The sequence below is a fragment of the Chrysoperla carnea genome, chromosome 3 (assembly GCF_905475395.1).
Source record: "Chrysoperla carnea chromosome 3, inChrCarn1.1, whole genome shotgun sequence".
Classification (NCBI taxonomy): Eukaryota; Metazoa; Arthropoda; class Insecta; order Neuroptera; family Chrysopidae; genus Chrysoperla; species Chrysoperla carnea.
The window spans coordinates 53,244,629-53,271,894 of NC_058339.1; the positions used below are offsets into that span (position 1 = coordinate 53,244,629).

The window sequence follows — 27,266 nt, forward strand, 5'->3', positions numbered from 1 at the left end:
GAGCAAGAAACCGTTCAGGGATGGACTATTTCTTGTTCGAGTTTTAAAACAGCTAGAATATTTAGCTAGCTAGAGTATCTTTGAAGAGAAAAAAGTCTGCAGAAGGCCTCTGTAGAGATTCCTTGTTGATGGTTCTTCGATCATATTTGTCTTGCTGTACATTGAAACCTAGTATTATTATCACAGCTTGACCCACATACACGATAGCAAAATGTCTGTACGGTGAGTATTCGATATTATCTATAAAATAGCCGATACATTAATACATTTCCTTCAATTATTGCTAAGCGAAAAATTAGTCAGTTTTAATTAAAATATTAAAATTTAAAAAACACCTAAAAACCATTTGAAAAATTCTAGTAAGGGTTTTAATTTCTCCATTTTTAATTATTTTAATTTCTCCGTTTTCCAAAAACAAAGCTACCTTCATTGCTTTTACTGGATAGTCACTTTAGTCAACTTTAACTAAAGGTTAAGAAAATTAGACTAAACCGTTAGACAGAAAGGATGCTTTGTAAAATGATTATTGCATACTTGAAATTTCGTGAATGACTTCCTTTTGGCGGGTCTCCCAAACTTCCCTCTACGACTTTTTTGAATGACGTCATATTTAGGCTATCGGTCTGAAAAAACGCAGCAGGAAATTTGTCACACACTATGGCCACTTGATAGCATTAATAATAATTAGTATTTAATAATTCTGCAAAAATGAGCTACGTATGTATTGAAAGGCAAAAAAAAAAACTTAAGTACGCCATGTTTGAGGTTGTAGCCAAGCTCATCGGTGCAGTATTTTTGTCGGACAAAATATTTTATTGTTTAATAAATATTAATGTAATCAAGTGGTCATAGTATTCAACAAATTCCTTGCTGCGTTTTTTCAGATGGATAGTTTAAATATAACGTTATCGTGCTCTTTTGAGAACGCAGTGATTTTGAAAAAGTCGTAGAGAGAAGTTATGTAGACTCGCCAAAAGAAAGCCACTCACGAAGTTTCAAGTATGTATTAATCATTTTACAAAGCACTTTTTCTGTCCCAAGGTTTATACTTCTTGAAACGCAATGCATAGATGGTGGAAGCGCTGTCAAATAAAAACAGATTTATCAATTATCAACGAAGCATAAAATATAAATCAATAGGTATTTATTTAAAAAGCTAAGAAGTGAAGTAAAATTTCATGTCGCCACAAAACACATTGAGAACCATTGAATAATTTTCTCTGAATGGATAAAGTTTAACTTTAAGTGGCGTATCTACGTACCCTTTTTTATTCGTTTACTTTTACACATTTGACGAATTTTTTATTTATGTTTAGTGAAAGAAAATATGAAGAATGCATTTAAAAATATAGGTAATTTAAATATAATACCCTTGTTTACTATGAAAACTTTTAAGTTTTTTCATATAAAAAACTTAAGGAAATTCATCTCTTATGTTAAAAAACACTTTTCAAAGTAAAATGTAAATCCGGAAATATTCCATCGCGTTATGTATAAATATATTAAAGAAAAACGGTCAACTTCAAAAGTAAGCTATTTTAACTTGAAAAGCAACAAAAATTGAAAAGTTTTAAAGTTAGATACTAAACAAAGACAGCAATATTGTTTAATAACATTTGAAAATTTAAGGAAGTACGATCACTGTCGTCATATTCATTAAAAATTACAAACATATTTATAAAAAGCGAACAAAAATTAAAATTTATATAACTTGGAGCCATTTTAGTAGGTGAGCAATTTTTAAAACTAAACAACCATTCTTCCAAAATAAGTAATAATATTAAAGTGATGGTCAAAGATATCAGATGAAAGGAAAAGGATACTTAGACAGCATGGAAATATTTTAATTGAAATTGAAATATTTGAAGAAACCTTGTTCTTTTGAATTATTATTTTGAATTACCTAATTATTTTAGCTTTTCCATTTTCGAAATGAATTAAGCCAGGTTTCTTTGACCATTCATTTCCAAAGTAATTATTTATATTTTAAAATTATATGTCATAATCGCCAGTTTTGGTGCGGAACCCTAAGCTCACACTTGAAACATAGCCAAGAACACTCTCCGTTAAATTACCTTTAAAATAAAACCAAAGAAATTAAAATCGGTTCATCTGTTTAGGCGCTACGCTGCCACAGACAGACACACACACAGGCACACACACATAGCGGTCAAACTTATAACACCCCCTTTTTTAGTTCGGGGGTTAAAAATTAAGATTCTTGATATGTTTAGCTATACATTGCCTTAAAGTCGAATCAATGTTAAATGACAATTTATGGATAAAATAAAAAAATTGCTATATTAGTAATTCAAAAGTAGAGAAAAGAGTGATTTGCAAAACAAAAATCATCGTTATTACAATTTTTTAGTTTTTCAAGTTTAAACATCATAAAAATATGAAGAGATTAGAAAAGACTGGCACAATTAAATCCAATTAAATATTAATTCTAAGCAGAATGCAAAGACTGATATAATCAGGGGATAGAAAGTCAACTAGCTCTGTATAAAAATTTATCGATCCTTTACTCCATAATTGGACGTGAAAAACAAAAAACAAACAAATAGGTAAATTAACAAACTGATATATAGATGATATTATAGATAGACAATCAATCATTTTATAACGATGGATCATTTAAAATCACTCTTTACTTTATGTTTACCTGATAATATTTGTTTCATGTCATAAAATTTTCATTCCATACCTATTAATTCCAGTCTGGTACGCGATGTTCGGCTTAATGTAAAACCAAAATACTATTACGAATATAATTTTTAGTTTATTTGTGTTTATTTGTACAAGATTTTATGGAAGAGTGTTGTACCATGGATTAAAATTGATGTTTATATATTTTTCAAAGCTTTTGCTTTATATATAGATGCAACAATCTCTCCTTAGCAATATTATTTCTAGACGGTATGTATTTTTTTTGGAAAATTAAATATTCAATAGGTATAGATTAAAACTTTACTTATATTTTATTAAGGGATCACGCTAGGTAACAACATTATATGGCATATTGTGATTGAAGCAGTGATGCTTATTTTACTCGCAAAGAAAATTCGATGGCCACCAGATAGATTATCTTCTGGTGAATGAACATTGTCTTTATATAGTTGTTGTCTCAAAGATTATATTTTTTCAAGAGGCTAACGGATGATCCAAGGGACAGTATAATCAAGGCACAACACTTTACGCTATACTTTTATCATAAAATTTTATTAGCAAAAAACATTACATAACTGCATGTACGAAGCGAAAAATTTTTCGTATCTTTTTTACTTTTTTTTATGAACCATTAATATTCATGTTTTTTTATTACAATGTAATCATTCACTAAAATGCCATTTAATTAATAAAAAAACGATATAGAAGTACTTTACGACCACAGGTTAGTAAGTTCCGTGTACCATTAAAGGTCGTAATTATATTTGTATACAATTGTATTTATTATGTATAACATAAAAAATATAATGGCCTTTTTTGTTGTTGTATATATAATTTTCATGAGCCTATATAAAAAATTACCTTTGTTATATTTATAGTTAAATAGAGCTATTTACGTTTAAATTTTGTATTTTGCTTTTTGTATTTCATGGCGATTTTCCAGCTATTGAGAAAATTACTAATGACGTCAAGCAGTCATTATCAGGCTTAAGTTGAATAAAAAATAAAAAGTATTAATTAAAGGAGCATTTTATTGTATTAAAAAGTAGAAAATAATAGTAAAAAGTTTGAGGTCCTCAATTTAAATAATCAAGAATGAGGGGCCCCTAAAGCTTTTTCAATTAGTCATGTATGAATAATTATTTTATACTTTTTAGTATAACAAAAGCTTGTCCTTTAAAAAGTATTTTTTATTTAAAACTAAAAAATGTATGTATATTAAAAATGGTGGAAGCGATGGTAAAATCAGGTCATACATTTGACCCGAACAAATATACATACTACATACATATAATTATTGCAAGCTAAACAAAAGCTTGTAATAATATCAGCATTGGTAGAGGGAATCGCTAGACCATTAAAAGAGAAGGCTATTTTTTAAAGACAGTTGTTTTTTTTATCATTCATACATTGTAACAGTATTGTTGCAAATTACTATGGTTTCTTAATTAACATCAATTTATTGAATGCTTAATGAAACTCAATTTTAATTTAACATAATATTTCTATATTAAATTATCAGTTGTCGGATTTTATAGATTTGTTTTACCCATTACACGAATCCAAAATTGTCCGAAAATTAATATTTTAAATCCTTAGAGGCTCTTTATTTAATTTCCTCATTGTTTAATTACTAATTTCCAATCAAGTTTTTATTTGAACTTTACAAATCGGATAGGAATTTGGTAGCATTCTCGAAAAAATTGTTTATAATTAAATTTAGTATATGATCACCACAAATTATTTATACCAGTAGAATGTATGTGATTTTACAAATAATTTAAAGTTATTTTGTTAATTAAAATTTGTGGTTATATGTGATGTATTGACAACTATAAATTTTAAGATAGTTTACAATTATTATTACTACATAAAATTAGTTTATAATAGCTGCTACCCGCCTGCTTCATTGTTTTCAAAGTTTCTCTTGGAAAACAAAATCAACCTCGTCTTATAGAATTCAACTCTCTTGTCCTCACTTAGTCCTCTCTTCATAATACACACAATATAGATTAAAAAAAAACTTTAAAATCAAATTCACCACATGATATTTTTAACTCTTTTGTTCCCGGATAGCACGCTCATTATACACCAGCTTTATTCCCATCCCTTAGACAATAAGGCAGACTTCAGTCTGTATTGGTTCAATATTATCTACGTATTGTAAGAATATGCGGTTTTATTGTTATATATCCAACCACCGTTAGCGTAGCAAGTAAATAAACATTTATCTCACCATAAGCTATTAAACAAATTATATCAAAAATTGATCCAGTAGTTTTTGCTTGAGTGACTAACAAACATTCTAACATTCATATATTTTCTGTGTTCAGTATTCTATCTAGATTTGTTTGTTATAATTTGGTAGATATCAGGCTATACAGGCAGCGAAATAACTAAATTCAAGTTGGCGAAATGCACAAAATAAATTAAATTTGATTTTATATGTTACCCTAACTTCTACACTGAGAGTCAAATATTTTCGAATAATATGAATTTCTTAAATACTGTAGGCATAAAAGTTAGTCAAATAATACAATAGGAAAGAGTTTTTCTAGGTAAAAAAAATAATAAAATAGGCAAGAGATTTTATATTTTCCTGAGCCTACATGAACAATTTACATAACTAGGCTTCACTCCTTTGCATGGCATAAGCGTATAGGATATTAGCCTTTGTTTTTTTTTTTTTTTAATTTGAAATATATATTTTTTATTTACATATAATGACATATGAATACTAAATGAAACTGCTTTCAGAGAAGATCCAATACCATGTAGTACTACCGATGAATACTAAACGATATTAAACTTTTTATGTCGTTAATGTTTTAAAACCTTAATGAACTTTCATCCACAATTTTAAGTTTTATTTTCTCGACAAAAAGCAGCCAATGTCTTTTCCTAAACTCTCGTCTATTTCTATACCTTCTGTGAAAACATAACAGAAAGACAGGCAGAATTACTTTCGCATTTATAATATTAGTAAGGATTAAGATTACTGTGCAAGAAGATTGTTTATAAATTTTAGCCTCAATTTCTGAGCTAAAAGTGAACCCATCTGCATTTAACATTCTAAAACGAATTAAAATTTACAAAACTTCAAGAGCCCTCGATATAAACAGAAAAACTTTTGAGAAATTATCATATATTTTATAGTTAAATTAGTATAATCAAATAATAACTTAACATTGTAGAAATTCATATATTTTTCTGTTGTCAGCGCCTGCCGCAATATCATCAAGTACCACCAATGTAAAAGGTGGTAAAGGATAATTTGTGGATCATCAAATGATAATTTTCATCAAACATTGTCAAGTCAAACAAGTTTCTCGATTAAACCAACCTTCCGATTATACAAACCATCATATGGACATCAGTTAACAGGCAAAAATACCGGTTTAACAGATTTTTATCGCATCCAAAATAATACGGTAGAAATACAGTAATTTTGTACGAGTGTGTGTATTTTTACATTCAATTTCTAATATTTAAATATTTTCATTAAAAAATAAAGAAATGTTTCCACAAATTGTTTTTATTCTACTATAACGCCAATTTTTTTTTTTTCATCTGTTATCGTTATATTTTTTAAACTTCGAAGATAGGTTGAACCTATTAACAAATAACTATTCACCCTGAAAAATCATTCACTACCAGAATCATTTATGTGAAATTGCGCGTAAGATATTTATCCGTGGCTTAGATACGCCATGGCTTAGAATATTTTCATATCAGTACTTTACAGATGGTAAATTATTAACATAAAAAGTAAATGGATGTATTATGTTCTCACCTTATTAAAATGTCTCGGAAACGTACTCAAAATATTTTTAACTCTAATTAGTAGCCGAATACAGTTCAGATGCTTAGTTCTAAACTTTAATTATCTTTCGAATAACCCTGTAGATGGAGATATACCATGAGAAGAAAACTTTAACATTCTAGAAAAAACTTTTTTTTCGATTTTCTTGAATTGACTTAAAAGAAACGTTCAATTTTCAAATTTAATCAGTGTACTGCCTTGTTGGCTTTATATGAAAATTGTGATAAACAATTAGTTAATTCGTATAAGTAGTTCTACAAAGTTTCGAAATAAAGCCGTGTGGTATACACAAATAATTAATTCGATAATGTTTACGACAAATCCATATATATAAACTATTTAGAAAATAGTTATCAAGGTTAATTTATAAGGCACACCTTACGTGTGCTCTATTAGAATTAAATCTAGCGTTTCAATACGCATGCACAGAAGCATAGACATTAAAAATTCGTCAAGTATGTAAAAAACCACTCTGGTCATGATATCAAAAAACTAGACGTTAATCAACTGCGAAATCAAATAGCCGTGATTCAAAATACTTTAAAACAATAATTTAATATTGCAACTTGTTTTCGAGTTGGTTAAAAATCTGTCTATTTCCTATTACATTGCTTGATTAAGTTATCAGTTTTACTAGTAGGTACTTCAAGTAAGTGAATGAATGCTCTGAGTGTTTATAATCATGGAAGGGAGATACCACAAGTTTTTTTCATTTTACAGAACGATAATACATTCTATAACATGTAAAGTAGAACAAAGAAAAAGTAGGCTCTTCGAAGGTACCGTGAAAAATTTTAGAAATCGAATCCAAGAAACCGCAACAATTGTGAAAAATCGTCCAGATTTTGTACTAAGTGACAACGAGGTATGAATTGAGGCTAAATGTTTCATTCAACAAAACGGTAGCTACTTTAAAAAACTTCTTTGAATTTTATTTTGTTAAATATATATTTGTTTGCTCAAATATATATATAGTTATAAATTATTTTTATAGGTAGGTTTATATAAAAAAGTGCCGCGCAATTTTGAATCACCCTAAATTTCAAACAAATACGAATTTCTTAATATCAAAATTTAAATTAACTTTTCTTCCGTATTCTGAAAATTGTATTTTAATTTTATGTATTCGATAAGAAAAATTTTCCTTATTATGGTGTTTTCATATTATTTGTTCAAAAATTTATATCTTTTTGAGTTTAATATTCTTGAAAAGGTCAGTCATATAATTATTTTATACACAATTCATATTAAAGCACATAAATTTGCATATACTATTACTGGAACGTGATTTAATAACAATTTTTATAAAGCATATCTAATATTTTTATAAAATTTATCATTCCAGTTATAATCTTTTAAATCAAAGTACATGACACTTAAACTAATTACAATTTTACTAAAAACTTGTTAGCAACAACGTAGGTAAAACAAATTTATTTTATCATGACACTTTTAAAAGTTTATAAATCAAGAAAATTTATTTGAAAATTATATTTTTAATTAAATCAAAAAATTAATTTATGAATAATAAAAACGTTTAATTATTTTGTATAAACTACAAAATTAGTTATAACAACATTGAGGGGACCAACAATTATGGCCGTTTTAGCCGATAGTCGATATAAGCGATATGCACGTTTTTATATTTATAAGTTTATAGGGTTCAAAATAGTATTTTAATGTATCTTTGAGTATGTACATGTAAAATTTTTGATATAAATACATGTGCTGGTCATTATAGACGGTATATTGGCCTATAATTTCAATGAATATTCGTCTCTATGCCGATATGTCTTTCATATATGTGTTTATATAAGGATTTCGCCGGAACATTTCATTTTGTTGTTAACCGGATAACCGGTTCATCGTTATAGCTGATGTCATTATAGTCAGTTCTGATTATATGTCTTATAAGAGAAAAAATTACACAAGAACGAAAGCCACGCAGTGAAATAACAGTCATTTTGGAAAATCTTCTTTTATTCTTCCAAGTGATTAATTAATGAACTAGATAGCAACAGCAGCGTTATAAAACAAAAAAATATGTAGCTTTTAGTTTATAATCCTGATTCGATAGGTTCATTAAAAAAACGTCTTTAAATAAAATAATTCCTTCAATATCATTCCATTCTGATAAAACATTTTATCCTTGACCAAAACAATATGTTTAACAACGCTTTGTTTAGTCAGTCACATTTATCGGATCTAAAGTCAAGCAACCCAGCATTAATAACCAAAAAATTACGTGATACGTTTGGTAAAAGAATCCATTTCTTAAATTAACGCTAAATCTACGTGCGCTTATTCCTAATATTTATCGTAAGCATTAATTAACCACATCACACTCGCATTAATTTAAAATTAAACAAAGGCCTTGCACTATATCTAATCTCACAGACATCGATTGCTTTCAAATACCCAACATAAATGCTACCTTGAAGCCAAATTATGATTAAGGAATATCAATTTACAAATATTACATAATTTTCATCCGAAATACAAAACTTCTTGCTGTAAATTTTAACGACGCTAAAAATTTCATAATTTTGGAAATATAATAATACTTATAGAATAATAAAATTTATAATAATTTAAATATTTTCCACGCGAAAACAAAACGATAAGATCAAGTTCCGGAAATTAAAAATTTTATTTTTAATTTAAAAAAATGTATAATTTTAAATAATTTAATACATATAAACTAAATTGCTAATGAACTATTTTTGAATTTTTTATAAAATAATAGACTTGTCGATACTGAAACAATATTTCCAATCATTTACTCCATGTATGGCGATCCTAAATAGATCACAATACACAATTAATCATTGGAGGGTAATCGTAGTAATCGTAAAAAACAAACAAGGAAATTGCCTAAAAACTTGCAATGGTACAACAAGTTCGATTGATCACAATACGATTACGCCTCGACTCAAGAACTAGCGCTACAGCTATGATTTTTTTTTTCGATAATTACTGGCTGGAAATTTGATGTCAGTATCTCCAAGTGTACAATTATTTTAATTCCAATATAAATTATATTTAGCCCAAATGTGTCTAAAGTTAACAATAACAAAAAAAGACATTAAATTTATAATTTATTGTAACTTCAAATAGTTAAAATAATTCTAATTTTCCAGCATTTATGAAAAATATTTTATCGCTTTAATAACTGAGCCAAAATCAACTTACATAAAGTAAATAATTCATTTCGCCTATATGCTTTTAGTAAATAAGTTCATGATTAGTGTACATAAATTCTAAATAATATTTTCAAAAACCTAAAGAATTTTATATTTTTGAAACAAACAACATTGTAGGTACAAGAGATCTCTTAATTTCAGAAGTAAGAATTCTCAAAAGAGTAATCAAAAATACGCTCTGTAAGTGTATAAGTATATATGTAATACGCAGCGTTTGCCGAGGATATAAACATCAAAAACTTCAAATGTTCTTTTGCAAAATCTTCTGTTTTATTGAATAAATAATACAAACGGCATGATTGGGTAAATATGATGATTTTTCAGGCATGTAAAAAAATTCTTTTAAGCTGTTTTCTATAGCAAATGACAAATGGCAAAGTTTTGAATTTATGAATCCATTTTCATAAATTCACAAAGTATATATATCGTTCTAAAATTTAAATGAAATTTTTCTATTCTAGAGCTTTTAACAGAGTTAGGGAGTCCGTGAGTGGATGAATGGGTATCGTTGTCCCATGAATTTTGTCATCATATTTTACACAACATGCGAAATTCACAGAAAATGTCCTTATTGTCTACAGTTGATGTACATATATCCTAGTGCTTAGAGACCGATCGGAAGTTTTGTCTCGAAATAAGATTCTTAGAACGTCAATGGCGACACACAATGGTGACTAAGTGTAATGTCCTAGAAATTTTATTGCCAAAATTCAAAAAAAAGAATTCAACAAATTTCACCTTAATATGTGTAAATTACAAATTATTTTCAAAAAGAAAACTTTATTTTCGTATAATCCTATTTGAAATTTGTACCGAAACACTCTGTATAAACTAGGTGTTTGAACTGTAATGGCATCATTAAAATAAAATTAACTGTTCAACTTCCCAAAAATTATAATACACAAATTCGAAAATATTATTTTTCATTTCTCAGAAAAAAAAAAATCCAAAACCAAGTTCCTTTTAAAATCTCGACTTTACTAGGATTTTTGTTTAAGAAATAAACATTTCCCTAAATAGCGCCGTTTATAGTTTTTTACTAATGCTTATTTTGACTAAATTATTTCTTTTTTCTTTCCATCTTAGTAGTAAACTTGATTCCGCGCCTTTACACATTGCATTTTGTTGTAGAGAAGATCTTGTGTAGTATTTTGAGGGGTTTGAAAAATTTAGATAGTTGAGAACAACTATATTATTAAGTCATCCAAAAAAGTATTTTATGATATTTGGCACAATATGACGAGTAAATAGTGAAAAATCGAATCACCAAGCGGCAATAAATTAAAATTAACATAAATTTTCTCAGAAATCATTGGAAGAAATGGCATAAATTATTTTAAAATTTATAAGAAAGTTTAAATCAGATTAATTTTATTAAGTAAAAACAAGTACAAAGAAAATAAATTATTTTCACATAGAAAACTAATTTCAAAGAGATAGTAAATCAAAACAAATTATTGTGTAGGAAAATTTTCTAGTATATCAGCAAAACACATCAAACGTGATTCATTAAAAAAATTTTAAGTGATCTCAAAAATTTTAAGTACTTATCGTCTATATTTAAACCAAAGTATTCGATATCAAAATTTTCAGAATCAAATACAAATATTTTTCAATATAAATATTTTAAAATAGAGAGAGCCAAGGCCCACGCATTTGCAAAAATTTTCTAAAATTAAATATTTTACTACTTTGTTTATAAACATTTTCTATTATTAAATAAGAAAAAAAAAATACGTACCATTAAAAAAACTTTATCTTAATTCAATTTAGAATAATAATTTTTCCACTTCACAATAGAATCACATAATAAAAATCAAAAATGCAATCCCATAACTCAAAATTATCAAAAAACAATATGCACAAAAATTTTATTTCTATCGTCACAAAATTAAATTTTTTTAAAATAATTTTATAAAAATTTTCACACACCGTGATTCGATTTAATATATAAAATAAAAACTGTTCTTGACGTAAATAACGTTTTGAAATACGTTCAGTTGTAACGTTCAATACGCATACACATATTCTCGTTAACTGAAATCATTTTATACACAACGAATATTCGCTAGTGGTCACACAATACCGTTACCACGAGATATAACGTTGTCATAGTGACATAACGACGCTCTCTTTTAATATATTATAAAATCGACGCAGGCGTCTTTTCTATGTCGAATATTTTCTGTAACGGATTAAATATATAATATTAAATGTTGAAATTTATGTAAAAAAATTATTAATATATTTTGTATACTTTGTCTTTGACAAAGTATATAATTTTTAATTAAAGTTTGAAGTGTGCAGGGGCAAAGAACATTAAAAGGAGGTTTTCCACTAACAGTGGCCAAACTTTAAGCTGTTGGTATATTAACAGGTTGGTATCACAATTTTTTGTTTAATCGGAAGAGAATGTTATAGCAATTTATTGATATATAATTTCAAAATAATATACCCCGTTATTCATTAGAAGGAGATATAATTTCTAGAAAGATACATATCACACAAATTGCCATAAAATACTATTTCAAGTAAAATAAAAATGTTATGATATTTCTTTCATTCACAGATTGTAAGAAACATCAAACACTCGTGTGGGGAAACGCTTGGCCCATTTATTTCTGCGTTTTAAGATTGACATCAAAAATGTACATACTATTATGAAATTCTATATTAGGATGTACTAGCGCCAGGGCAGTTTTGGATAAAAGGCTTATAATTTGACCATATAAGACGAAAACTAAGAATACAATTTTTCGATATCCTTAGTACTTTTCAAAATATCGAAAATTGAAAATTTTGTTCAATTATTTAGCTTTCAATATTTTGAAAATAAAGGCAGATATCGAAAAATTTTATTTAATTATTTTTCGTCTACATTCATGAAGTTATAAGAAAATTCATTATTCAAGTTGAAAATAAGGTATAAATAATTTCAACCTCAGATCTAAACTGACCTAGGCGCTCGTACAGTAAGAACTCAAGGTATATCAGTAAATTTTTCTATTTAGTTTAAGACTCTACACAAAAGTGGAAGCGCAAAACAGTACAGTCAATAAATTTAATTTATCATAAAATTTCTTGTGCCTATCCCTTCCACTAATATTATATTATTAATTTCATTTAATCTGCATATTTTTATACCATGCATATATGAAATATGCAAGGTATACTAAGTATAGTCCAAAGTTTGTAACGCTTAAAAATATTGATGCTACGCACAAAGTTTTGGTAAAGGTGTTCATAAAATCACTTAATTAGTCCATTTCCTTCCGTCCGTCCGTCTGTCAACTCGATAACTCAAAAACGAAAAAAGATATCAAGCTGAAATACAGCGCACTCAGAACGTTAAAAGTGAGGTCGAGTTTGTAAATGACCAACATAAAATTGGGTCTTGGGTCCGTAGAACCCATCTTGTAAACCGTTAGAGATAGAACAAAAGTTCAAATGTAAAAAATGTTCCTTATAAAAAAATAAACTACTTTTTTTTAAAACATTTTTTTGTGAACATCACTGTTTACTCACGAGGGCACACATTAGATGCAAATTTTATAGTATGTATTAATATGGGATTATCAGTTATGTATGTGTGACATATATGTATGTGTAATGTGAGAGTGTATTTAACACTGTCTATACATAGTATTTCAACAATTAACTCAGTCAATTGTTTGTTTTTACTTGTTTAAGATAAAAATAAATTTTTTTAACGAAAAGAAGAATATCGTCAGGAAATATTATTATAATGTTGGTTGCATATTCATAGATCAATAAAATACGATTAATTTTATTAACGGTGAGTATCATTAGCTAAATTTATCGGTGGGAATTACAGCTTTGTTCAAGTTGAAGTCTAGTTATATGAATGGATGATTTAAAAGTTTATTATTGACGCAAATGGCTATTTTTATTTATTTTATTGCTTTAATATTTTGCAACGGCTTGGTAATCTAAACACATTTTCTATAATTACTTTTTACATAAATCTAAGTATACTAAATTGAAAACCCATAACTAAAAATTAACAAATACGCTATAATTAGTTAATATAAATAAATGATAAGCCGTTATTCAAAACGGGCTTACTCAATTTGTGGGTCGTAAAACTGTAGTTTATTGACATTGTCCATAAAAGTAGTTGTATAATCCATATAAACCAAACATTTTTTAGGAGAAACCTATTGCCACCAGATAGTAATGGTAAATAAAAATTTCACTATTAAACCGAGAGTATTAAAGTGAGTATAATCTGACCTTTTCTACTCGAAATTTGTGTATAAATTACAATTATCTTACTAAAGTGTAGCCCAGTCTTTGGAAAACTGTTTTTATGATATAAATAGCTATGAATTGGCAACATTGAATAATTAACAATTTTTTTTAAAAAACTTCAATCATATTGGAAGTGTCCTAGTCTTCATTAAGTATGCCGAAATCAGTGGAGATTTTAGTATAATGCCTTATAATATATAATTATTTTATGACCTATACAGACTGTTTCAAAAAGCCATGGTTCTATTTTTGGAGCATATTTTCAAGCTCAAAATAAGCATAAAAGTTCATATAAACGTGTGTCCGAAAATAATTTATTATCGAAGTATAGAGACTTAAATATTTATTCTTCTTAAATCAGATGTTATAATCAAGTTCGAAATCAAGTAAACCGTCATTTAAAAAACTTTGAAATAATAGTTGAATATTGTTATTTGTTTGGCAAGTGATTAAAAGTCTGTCCATTATTAATAAGCACTGCTTGAGTCACCTATCAGTTTATGATGATACTTTTTGTTTTATAATCACAAATTATTTCACTTTTACAGCTCTTCAAAGATATAGAAAAAAATTTTAAAAATCGGATTGTGAAACTAAACAGCTGCTATTTTGAACAATTTCTTCCAATATTGCATTTATAGTTCAATAAATATCTTTTTCCTTCAATAGCTCAATAATAAAATATTTTCAGATATATTAATTTATTTTATAAGGAATTTTTTTGCTTATTTTGAAGTGAACAACACACATCTAAAATAGTACCGTGAATGTTGAAACACCCTTTACAGCACCGTAAATTCCTGTCTAAAAAAGGAAGATTTGTTTCTTTAAACCGTTAAAACCCAATGTATTTGCTCTCGTCCCAAATGTGGAGAAACGCATCTTTAGTTGGCGCAAAAAATAGTGTATACTCAAAACCGATTATCATAAAAATGCAATAAAATGTGCGCAACATATGATTTAAAAAAATTATTGGCAATGAATCTCTTATATGACACAACTATACTGGTCAGTTAGTTCAGGCGCTGGATGAATTTAAACATGGAAAGAAAGTTTTCCTGCTTTCAGAGATTCCTATAACAAGTGTAACAAAACCCATTGAAATGTAATTTTTTTCATACGCCAAAGAAATGCAAATATTTCTTTGAACTGATATTCGTAATTTTAATTACTACAGCCAAAAGTTCGCAATCACATTTTACCCAAAATAAATAGGTTCTTTTGTATCCCTCATCTAATCGCGAAATAAGCGACATGTTTCGAGGTGTTGAATACCATGCTCCAAGATATCACCGTATTTTAATCGATATCTCAAAAGCCTCATGCGTCTAATTGTCAAACTCAATTTTTGTATTTTATCCAAATCGGAGAAAAAAAAATTCCCATATTTGAAAAAGTCAAGACGGTCCCGAAAAAAAAATTTTCTTCTGAATTTGATGAAGCTTGGCTTTCAAACTTTTTTTTGATTTTAAAAATAAAAAAATCAGTAGTTTTTGAGATTTGTTGCTAATTTTCTCGGAGCAATTTTACTTTTTTGAGACAGCTCTTGCTCCTCCCTGTCTAGTATTTCTTACCCTAAATCTACTAGAGTGGATGTCCACCAGAATACATTGTCATTGATGTGTGATTTAATTATGCTCAGCTTTTCAACTTTTGTTAGAAAGTTTGGGACCAAGGGGGGAGTTTTCTTTCATGAGGCTCTGGATGTTTTTGATTCCCTGTCGAACAGTTCATTCAGTGTCGAACAAAACAATTTATGCACTTTTATTCAAGTATCTTCCGAATATAATAACAGAAAAATGAATATCAGGAAAATAAAAACCTACCCACGTGATCAAAAACCTTTCCAAGTCGCGTGAAAAAATACCCAACTTACAAGAATTTTCGTAGGTAAAAATTTTGTTTATCTAAGCATGATTTAGCCGCACACTAATTTCTAGAAATGTATTTATGAATAACAATGTCGGCTGATGGACTCCAAGACTATCTCCAGCGACTTGTCTAAAAAAATTGTACACAGTATTTATTTAAACTGACTTTATTTAAATTTTTATTTTACATTTACAAATCAATTGTAAAGTAGTTTAGGTAATACTATACGCGTTACTACTGTACTTCTGTACTGATAAAACATAAAACAAATACCTATACTGCAGGCTTAGTGCTTAGTCAATGAATTCCACACAAAACAACAGAAATTGACTGACAAGCTAAGAATATTTTTGAATATTTTTATTTTACTTACAAGTGGATCCAAATGCATTTCCATATAATTTAATGAACGACTTTGATTTACATTTTAACTTGTATTTACCTTAATTAAATCATTACAAAGTTGTTCTAGTTTTTTCAAAACACGTGCGAATTTAGTTATTGTTTTCTAATATTATAATATGTGATAGAATTTACGGAAAATCAGTTGATAGTGGTGAACAAAAACTTAACAATGTTAAGAGTGATAATTAATAGCTTAAAAGTATGAAAATTGGTTTGTGTTTGAAGAAAAATATTTAATTTTTGTGGAAGTTCAATTTTAAAGGTATAGTACCTACAGTAATATTTACATCTTTTTACATTGATTTTGATCGAACTTCTCAGCCGTTTTTTCATTGAAACTTAATATAACACTTTAAATATTGAATTCAATAACCTACTGTATTGTTTCAAAACAATAAATATCATTTCTAAGCATTGTTACTGTTTTAAAGCCTGAAAAATAGGTAACCAATCCAACGACTGTAGGTGTATTTTTAGAAGTTCGCAGCTTAAAATTAAAATAAAACAAGTGAAAACAAAGAATTAACTGAGTTAATTGTTGAAATACCATTTATAGGCAGCGTTGATTACGCTTCTTTTTTTTTTTTTTTTGCTTTTTACGTCATGTAACTAAATAAAGATAAACAAACAAACACATACATAAAGGTACCTGAATATACATATACTATATAATGTTTCTAAGCTAATTTGCGCCCTCGCAGGTAAACAGTGATGTTTACGAAAAAATATTTCAAACGAAAGTTGTTTATTTTTTTATAAGAAATATTTTTTACATTTAAACTACTTTTTATGTCCTGAGCATCCTATGAATGTTAACTTGATAGCTCTTTTCGTTTCTGAATTATCGTGTTGACAGATGATTTTATGAACACCTGTACCAAAATTTTGTTCGCAGCATCAATATCTTTAAGCGTTACAAACTTGGGACTAAACTTAGTATACCTTGATATATATTACATATATACATGGTATTGCAAAGAAATATACATATATTTAATATCAATGAAACTGGCTTTATTGGAAAGATAATTTTATTTTAATGTTTGCATATGATTTAGGTCATGGGGCCGAACTTAGTCATATTTTTTATTTACAATAATTCAACATTTTGCAAGTGTTGCTCTGCCGTGAATCTATTCAGTGCAAAATAGCAAACCAATCTAAGCACGAAACAATTGTCTACTATCAAATCAGCTACCAAACAAAATAATGTTGTCATCGCAAAGATGTGAAACTCTAAAAAACCCTTTATTATATAAAACCATTGTATCATTTTAACTGTGAAACGTTACTGCCAAGAACGGGAAATGGTTACAGAAAGTTGGTGGGAAAGTCATTGTATTTTAAAATGGCCCCAAAGCCACAGTCAATCAAAATAGGAGGCCGTAGTCATAAGGGTTTCCTTAATCTTGTCAACATGCTAAACCTAAGGGCACGTACTTTCCTTAAATATTACATGAGTAGACATTAATTTTCCTGTAAATGTATATGCGTTATTTTTACTAGGGTCTAAGGCCGAAATCGCTCAGTGAGAGTTCTTAAACGCTCATTGCGGGATTTTACATGTTAAGAAGCACAGGTTTTTAGTATCTAGCACTTAAAAAATAATATGCTGGATATTAAAATACATAACGAGTTATTTAGAATAGAGCACGCTACATATTTTATAAACGCAGTATATTTCTTTTAAACTTTTTTTAAGTTTCGTAATTATTTTTTTACCAAATAAAAAAATATTTATAATAAAATGCATATAATCTGTAAAATGATGAAATAAATAGATTCTATTCATGTCCATTCCACTAATGTAGAACAAAATAGGATTTTCAGTAGAAAACTTATAGATTAGATGCACCTCTTTCTTTCTTGGGAGTATAATTAAGGAAATTACACCTCAATATTAAAAAGCCCATACTCAAAAATCATGTTTCTCGGTCAACCAGAAAATCTAAAATCCGCTTCGTTTTCTATATATTAATAAAGAAAATTATGTATCTATATTCTATACATCTATACGTAATTTTCGAAGACATTGAACTGCAAACACAGGACATTTCAGACATTTCTGTTTAATTACTCATACCCTAATACATTATTCAAACATTAATATTCTACGTCTAAAGTAATTTAGTCAGGAGAATTAATTAGCGTAATGTATTGTAACCGATCTATCATCAATCATTAACATTATCAGACATAAACTATTTAAAATGCATTAATAAATTTTTAAAATGCTGCACTAAAATTATTATTGTCAAACCGAAATATTACATAATTTCTTTAATTAATATTATCATATACCTAACAGAAAAAGTATTCATAATTTCACCAAGGTCAAATACAAAATTTGTGTCGAAAAGAAGCTAGAAAACGTTATAAATGTGTTGTAAAGGAGGTCCACCAACTTTTAGTTACAAATAATATCGAAAAATTAGCATTGATGACTATTCAACGACGGTTTTACTGTACATTTTCACAACTAATTTTTAGAAGGACAAAAATTAGCATTACCAAAGGGTCCAGTACGTCTGAAAAATGTATTGATGAAATATATTTCCACAAAAATGAAATAGGTAATATGATTATTAAAAAACAAATAATGCCAAAATCATTTTTATGATAATCAAAAAACAAGGGCTAACACCATCTTCCGATAACCCAATAACTGTAATTTTTTAGGTATTGAAAGGCGAAGAGTTTGTTTAGGTGTTGAAAGGCGAAGAGTTTGTTTAGGTGTTGAAAGGCGAAGAGTTCTTAATGTGCTGAAAAAATATGGTGGAAATTTGATGATATTGACATATTTTGAATAATATATGATTTTGTATTCCAGTATAATTACTCTTTAAATTAATATTTTCTGAAAATACATCGATATTTTTCAGTATATAGTAAAACATAGACAAATGTAATAAAATTACACGCATTTATTATATAAGTTAATAATAAAAATTTTATTGAAAAAAATATATTTTTAATTACTTAAACAATAAAAATTTCTTTATAAAAAGGCGCAGAAAAGTGCAAGAAAATTATATTTTAACCAAAAATCATAGAACCGTAAAAATTGATTTGTGTTCGCCTTCGTGTCTGGCTACAGCATAATTATTCTAGAAAATTACAAAGGATTCAAAGCATAAAATTCATTGTGGGCCACCCAGTAATATTCCATATTTATGTATTTAGTTACTAAAATGAATGAAACTTAATTCGTTTTTAAAAATAATGCGAACTCAGCATTTTAATAAATTACAATAATTTCACTAGAAAAAAAATAAAATATATTTAATTTTATAAAATGTAGAATAAAAAAATAATTTATGTTTATGTTCTATAAAAATATACTAAATGATGTTTCATAATCTTGTGTTACATATTATTTACTTTTAATAATTTTTATTGCTTATTTAGATATTATTAAACAGAAGCACACAAAGATTCACTTCAATTTTTGTCGAAAGTGTTTATTTGTTTATGAAAAATATGAATTTCTCTCTGAATCTGACTTTTCTCTTGGGTATAATGTCTATTGTAACGAAGTTCAGAGAGTGAAACAGAGGATTGAGAATGTCTCAAACTTTTAATGGACCCACTATCACATCCAAGTTTTATCAACTTTGATAAACCAAGTATGTAATCCTACTAAATTTGGATCATACTTTACAAATTTATTATCAAAATTAACCTAGCTTTAATAGATTTCAAGGATATAGAGTCCTGATCCCGGAATAAAGCACATAAGTGATAGCTAGCGAAAAACTGAAATCACAGCTAAAAAGAATGACCCAAAATTGGTGGCTTTCAAAAAAAATCTCTTTCCAATGAGATCGGATCAAATTTGCCTGTGTTATCAAAAAAAAAAGATTTTTTTAACTTTAAGACGTCATCAGAATCTAAAAAATTTAATTTTGCTCTATCATATTCAAATTTTAACCAATTTGGATAAACCAAGTATGTAATCCTACTAAATTTAGGTCATACTTTTCAAATTTTGGATCAAAATAAACCCAGCTTTAATAGTTTTCAAGAATGTGGAGTCCTGGTCCCGAAATTAAGCACATAAGTGATAGCTAGCGAGAAGCTGACGTCCGTCTGTCTATCCGTGAGCACGATAAATCAAAAAAGAAATGAAAAAACATTATTGAGCTGAAATTTTTATAGCGTACTCAAGACGCAAAAAGGATCTGGGGTCCCAGAGTTCAAACAACTTTTGCTTGAAACATTTTTTTAAAATATCTCTTTTTCCCGTGAGGCTCTAAATTAGGGCGAAACTTTGTCTTCCCTTGTCTTAAATACTACAAAAGATAGAAAAAAAACGAAAAAAATTTCTATAACCCTTAGGAAATTTTTCTGGTTAAAAATGGCCGCCGTTTTATCCTACCTTTTTATTATTTTTTATTTTTATAAAAGCAATACACGGACTGATATTCAACATTGTCATGTAGAGTATTTCAACAATTAACTCAGTTGATTGTTTATTTTCTCTTGTTTCTTTTAAAATCGCCCGATATTTTACCTGAACTGCTTTTACCAAATATATTTTGAAACAGAACCCTAAAATTTTATCATTGTAGGTGGTTGTATATATTCAAATGATGTTCATGTTCGAAAAAAAATTCATTTGTTTTAAAAAATTAATTAATAATTTCTATATTTGATAAGTGTCAATACATTTTAAATAACGTGTCAAAACGTTACGATTATTTTATGCGGTTTTTTTGTCTGTATTTACAAGTATATTTTCATGTTATCTGATAACTTTGTTAATTTTTGTTTGTCTAATTGTGGATAACTTGACAAAATACAATAATTCTTTTTGTGGTGATTTATTTTTGTATCAAAACACTTGAATTAAAGTCATAAATCATTTGCACTTTTTTTTCTTATTAAAATTTATGTTAAGGTGAGTGCCGAGCCATGATATTTTTACTTCGGATTCTTATAAACACTTGAAATACAACAATAACTTATATTGTTTTACATATTTTTTATATTAAAAGAAAGAAATCACGTAGGTAAATGCATCGATTTATAAAATTGATAAGAAATATTGATAAATATACAGGTTGGCAATGAAACAACGCAACGTTAGAAACGAAACATACTTGAATTTATATACAATTCTTACTATTTTTCAATTTGCAAAACTGTGACGATTGGTATTCTTCATTTTAGCTTTGTTTTGATGTAAAAATTCAATAAAATTTCATCGTCAAATACCGCTAAGGGTATCGTGTCGAGCGTGCCGTCATTTGTAACTGGAAACATTCCAAATTTTTCTTTCAACATTTAGTGTAATGTGTTTGTAGTATATTGTGTAATTAACTACTTATTCAAATTTGTTAAAATAGTATTAAATTTTCAATGTAAACCAAATATACAAATCATAGACTTAAATGTTCATCCACTAAATTATATTAATAAAGTAGTGTATCGTTATTATGGAAACGCCTGGAATAAAACTTATACACGTTGCGAATACAATTCATATACTTGTCCATCCATACTATTATATTAATATAGTAGCGTGTCGTTACTATGATACTCCCTGAAATAAAACTCATGCACGGAGCGAATAGATAGTCTAGATTCTAGAGTTTCATGATATTTTGCGCTAATATGAGTGTAAAACTTAAGTTCATATTCTTAGATTTACAAAATGTAAAAAAAAGCACAGCATTCACAAAAATAAGGTAAAAAGTTGTGGCTATAAAAGTAAATACTGAAAACCATGTAAAAGCTTCTAAATTTATTATCGAGTTTTTGGTCAAAATTAAAAAGATTTTTGAAAAAATTAATGATTTTTTCACTGATTCACCCAGGAGTATTGTATAAATCTTTGAATTTTTCCTTTTTTTTCGAGGTTTCAATCATCAAAATGATCAATATAGACATTTTACATACTATGTCAAAAATTGGGCAAATATATGTAATTTTTATGGTTTAATATTATGCTGGGGGTTTATGCTGATATCACGAAAAATATTCTTTTGTAACATTTTCATAGTAACAAAAAAATTTTCCAATCTGGCAATTCAATCAAAAAAGTTATTGATTTCGTCTATTCAAAATTATTTAATAAGGTTAAATTTTCCACAAATTTTTCCAATTACAGTATATTAATTTACCCACAATTGCTAATAAATTTTTATGGAAGCATAAACAATATTTTACAATCTGATACAATTAAAATTTTATATTTATATTACACTTTAAAATAAATATAAATCAAGAATTATTATGTAATCAGAAATGTTTACATAATGTTGCGGCTAGACACGAAGGCGAACGCCAAACATCAACAAAAATAGGAAAATCCCAAACAGTTTGTACCAACTTGATGCTTGCATATATTTATTGTTTTTGTTGTTTGTCTTGATGTCTGACCGTATAACGAGAAATTTCAATATTTCAAAGAATATCAATAGCTCTTAAAAAAACTGTTAGAATCGAATTTATCATAAGAAACATTGATATAAAAATGCGAGAACCTCTCAGCAGAAGCTTTTTGAATACAAACTTGATCTGGGAATTGAGACAGACACAAAATTTCATCATAATCCATCAAGTAGGTTTTAGGTTTGGCCCTCTAAAATGTGCACATAAAAAATTTACAATGATTGATGCCAAATTTTTTGTTACAGTAAATTCTATGATGAAAACTGAAGAAAAATATCCACTATTACTTGTCTATTTAGAAGATGATAAAAATAGTAAACGATCAGAACGAATTGCAGCTGGTGCAACGGCAGTCATTACAAAGTGGCCAAGTAAGTTTTTTATTATTTTATTAAACAAAAATAACAATTTTAAATTAGTCATAATTGTAATGTCTACTATATACGTATTTTCATGAAAACTTCAACAGGTGCGTGTTAAAACCTTGATATATGAAAATAACGTGATCATGAATAGTATTGTATGACTCGTACGGAAAATGCATATATTTATATAGCGTCCTCCAAAAAATGTGACATAATTTTTCCATAGATAAGATATTTCTTAAGAACTTTATGGCCTTAAATGCTTATTAAGATTTTCAACTATAGAGCAAACATATATAGGGGATTTTCGATTTTTCAGATATAGGACCAAATTTTTATAATCAACGTTTAGGCTATAAAAATCTGTACAAATCACGATCCACACCAAGTTAAGTGTGCCCTTTTGTTTATGATTTTAAAGAACATAAATGGGATATAAATTATCAATGCGTCGTAAGACTCAATTTTGATTTTGATTTTTATTTTCTGATTCTCTGAATTCTCTCTTTTTTGGCAACTTACCACTTTTTTTAGCTAACGGGAAAAAATCGCTATTAGCAAATTGCCAGTCCTGTTCTTGCTGCCTTTAAAGATTTCAGCAAGTCCCTTGAACAAATTGTTTAAAAAAGTAAAATTTTTGAATATAATTTTCTTTAAAGGAAATATACCGAAAATGCAATAGTCAAGCAAAACAACGTTTTACTGATGTTGCTGTAAAAGATAAAAATTATGCCCTTAAAAAATTATTAAAAATCATCAAAATTTTAATAAAATTGTTTTCCCGTAAGATCACAAATTAGGCCAAAAATTAAGTTCCACTTACCAAAAAAAAAAACTACAAAAAATAGCGAAAAAAGAAAGAGTTGAAAATTTTTAGTTTGCTTCAAATAGTGAGTCTATTGATTCTAATTTCAGATTTAACCAATCCGGTAATATTAAGGTGGTCAAAGGGTCCATTTTCGGGGTGAAATTTTGAAGCACGTATATTCCAAAAGCGAAAAGAAATCCTGAAAATAAAGAAGGCCATTTTAAACAAAAATTTTTTTTAAATTTATCTTTTTATAAAATAATAGCACTGATATCCAACACTGTCTATACAGTGTGAGTCGTGAGGAATGTACCGAACTCCAAGAGTATCTTCTACACATGAAAATAATGTTTAAAAAAAATCCAAATAATGTACCTAAATAATATTTTTTTATAAATTCGATACGCAAAGAACCCATCAAGCAGAGATGCTACGAAAACCGTCACAGATTCGTTGAAATAACCTGTACTGCACAAAATTTCCTTTAATAAAAAGTACAAGAGGTGGAATTAAAAATCTTAACTCCTCCCACCGAAAAAGAAATCAAAATCGCATAACAACATTTGAGTTTTTTTACATTGTTTTACACGTGAAGAAGACACTCCTGGAGTTCTCAATCCTCACAACTCCTGGCATTCCTCACAACTCAATCTGTATTTCAACAATTAACTCAATCAATAAATTATTTTCATTGTTTTTAAATACCATTAGTACTCGGTTTGTATGTAAGATAGTACCTACCTAAGAAATGCTTATTGGAAAATAATTACCTCGCATCTCCACCGCATTTTGCCGGGAGTTGTTTGTAAATTTAACTTGTATTCAGATCAGTGATACACAAACTGAATCAGACAAAAACGAGCTAGGATGCAATCTAGATTGAGCAATACCTTTTCCCCATTGTCTGATTTCTTCGATATTATTGTTTAGTGACTGGATCGGTAGTTACGGTAACACAAGTTTCTTCTCATATTTCCGTGACTATAAACCTAACGTAAAAAAGACTTTGGTGTTGCAGTGTAACCAATATATGGATTCATAAAGATAATATTTGAACAATCACAGCCTTTCTAAATATCGTGATACAATACGTCTTGTAATACTGTCCCTGTGGAGTAATTAATTATACTATAGTAATACATGAATAGCTATATAAACTTGAGTATTTTCACAATTTCATCAAATTTTCCACCCTTAACGGTCAACATTCACAATATATTACTACAATAAAACATGACCATGAAACGAGAAAATGATTTTCAAAACAATTATATAACCTTCATTTTTATGTTTCAGATGATATAACAGCATCATGTTGGTTGGGTCTACTGTTAGTTACTTTTACAATATTTCTATTCTTTTTAATGGCATTATCATTAAATATTGAGCAACATCAACAAATATTGTCATCCCACATCATAATTGCAAAACTCAATGATCATGATAATTTACGATGTTTAAAAACAATCGATGATGAAATATCAATCAGTGATAGGAATATTTATATAACGCACACATCAAATAAATGGACAGTTCGCGAGCATAACACGTTAATTTCATTATTAAGCCATTATCACGATTTAAATGTAACGTTAATTGTTTTAAAAAACTGCAATCCTTTATCAAACTCGACAAAAAATATTGAAAATAAATTAACTCATTTATATAAAGAATATCCTAACTTGAGAATTAAATATTACAACTGTTTGGATTATTTCAATAAAACTCCATTATCGAAATGTTGGCAAAATTTCAGTGAGCCATTAATAAATTTTGTAACGCGAGTCTTAAATTTATTTGAATATTCTGGTATGAGTTTTAATTTAAAAACAAAATTAAATAATATTACCGATATCAAATCTTCGAAATTAATAAAACGTAACACGAGTAATAATGAAAGATCACGACGGTATATTATTGATAGAAATGGTGTAAATAAAACAAGTGATCATAAAAATATTATATTTCCAAATATTAAAATGATACCAATGGATGCGGTAACACTAGACTTGGATGGTAGTTTTATGGCAACACGAACAATATGCCATTCATTTTTTGAACATATTTTACAACAATTAAAATCACATTGTCATCATAATTTAATTAGTGTCCAAAAATTAATCACGGATTCATTGCATGTGTTTTGTAATAAAAGTGTGAGTGATGATAGTGGGGGTAATATAACTAGTATTAAATATTGTGATATTTATTAATTAATAATAAAATTTTTGTTCTTTTTTGTATTAAATAAATTATTTATTTATTTCTAAGTATTTCAGACGATATTTCGTAGACCTTCTTCCAAATCATCTATTTTTTATTTAGGGAAGGAATTAGATAAAATTATGAGGCGAAAATTTGTTTATAAGACAGTTAAAACCATTAAAAATATGATTCAAGTGTATGAAAAGCATAAAATTATTATTATAAAAAATATTCATAAAAAGTTAAGTCAGATCAAATAGCTCAAAAAGCGGTAAGGGGCACCTTTAAAAAGCAGTAGATTTGGTAAAAATGTGCGTTAGTCTCGCATTTTTACTTAAAAATTGTCCAACAATTCACGATTAATTAAAAGAAAATGGTTTTTACAATTTTTCAAAGCTTATCTTGCTTGTTAATGACGAAAAATACTCACATCTAAGGAAAAAACAGATCAATTTAATTTTGTTCAGAATGCAATTTGTATATCATATCTGTAATGAAATTGTCTATAAATAAAAAGAAAGTAAATTACTGTTGATATTTTATCACTTAATATATTATTTCTCTAGCCGTCTTTAGCCATGGGTACCGCACTGCGGAATTCCACACGAGTCGAGCTAGTTAGACAATACTTTCTAAGAAATAACTTGGTATCGATTCGAAAAATAGCTTTTTTAACTAATAAAAAATTTCAAAAAATATCTAATAAAATAAAGTATTCTTGTTTTGGAATTTCTACTCCATCTATATAGTTAATTTGACTCAAAAAATACAAAAATCGGACACATTTAACAATTGAACTTAATTACTTAATTCAGTAATTACTCAAATGTAAAATGAACCCAATTTTCGGTCATGGATCAAAATTATCAAGTATCCTTCTTTTGAAAAAATGGAAATATCTGCTACCAACTTATTAATCCAAAAATACAAAAATCGGGTTCATTTTACAATTAATCAAGTATTTCTATAGTAGAAATCGATAGATTAAGAAAAAAGCGGTATGAGCAAAAACTCATAAGCGTTGCTTCATTTTACCGTGAAAGAGTACTAGAAAACCAATGCACAAACATACTTTCTATTTTATGATATTAACGTAGTTTCCATACTATCTCCCTGACAGTAAATTTTCTAGTTATTTTCCTACCATATACCTTGTTCTAATTTTCAGAAAATAGGTAAATATGAAAAAAATTATGTTGTTTAAAAAAATTTATTTAATGTATTTTTATAACACATAAATTTTAGTA

General features: G+C 27.6%; 1 protein-coding gene across 1 annotated transcript; it reads left to right on the forward strand.

Annotated features, from left to right (window-relative positions):
• Positions 1–22,773: 22,773 nt before the first annotated feature.
• Positions 22,774–26,027, forward strand: LOC123296106. The gene is made up of 3 exons (XM_044877566.1): positions 22,774–22,810; positions 22,887–23,012; positions 25,111–26,027. The coding sequence occupies exons 2-3, from the start codon at positions 22,895–22,897 to the stop codon at positions 26,025–26,027; spliced, it is 1,035 nt and encodes a 344-aa protein (XP_044733501.1). The 5' UTR covers positions 22,774–22,810; positions 22,887–22,894.
• Positions 26,028–27,266: the final 1,239 nt, after the last annotated feature.

Bases quoted from the DNA above. Each gene is read 5' to 3' on its own strand.
- LOC123296106 (XM_044877566.1), top strand. From the start codon at position 22,895: ATGATGAAAACTGAAGAAAAATATCCACTATTACTTGTCTATTTAGAA. The intron at 23,013-25,110 runs GTAAGTTTTTTA...TTTATGTTTCAG, and splicing joins AGTCATTACAAAGTGGCCAA to ATGATATAACAGCATCATGT.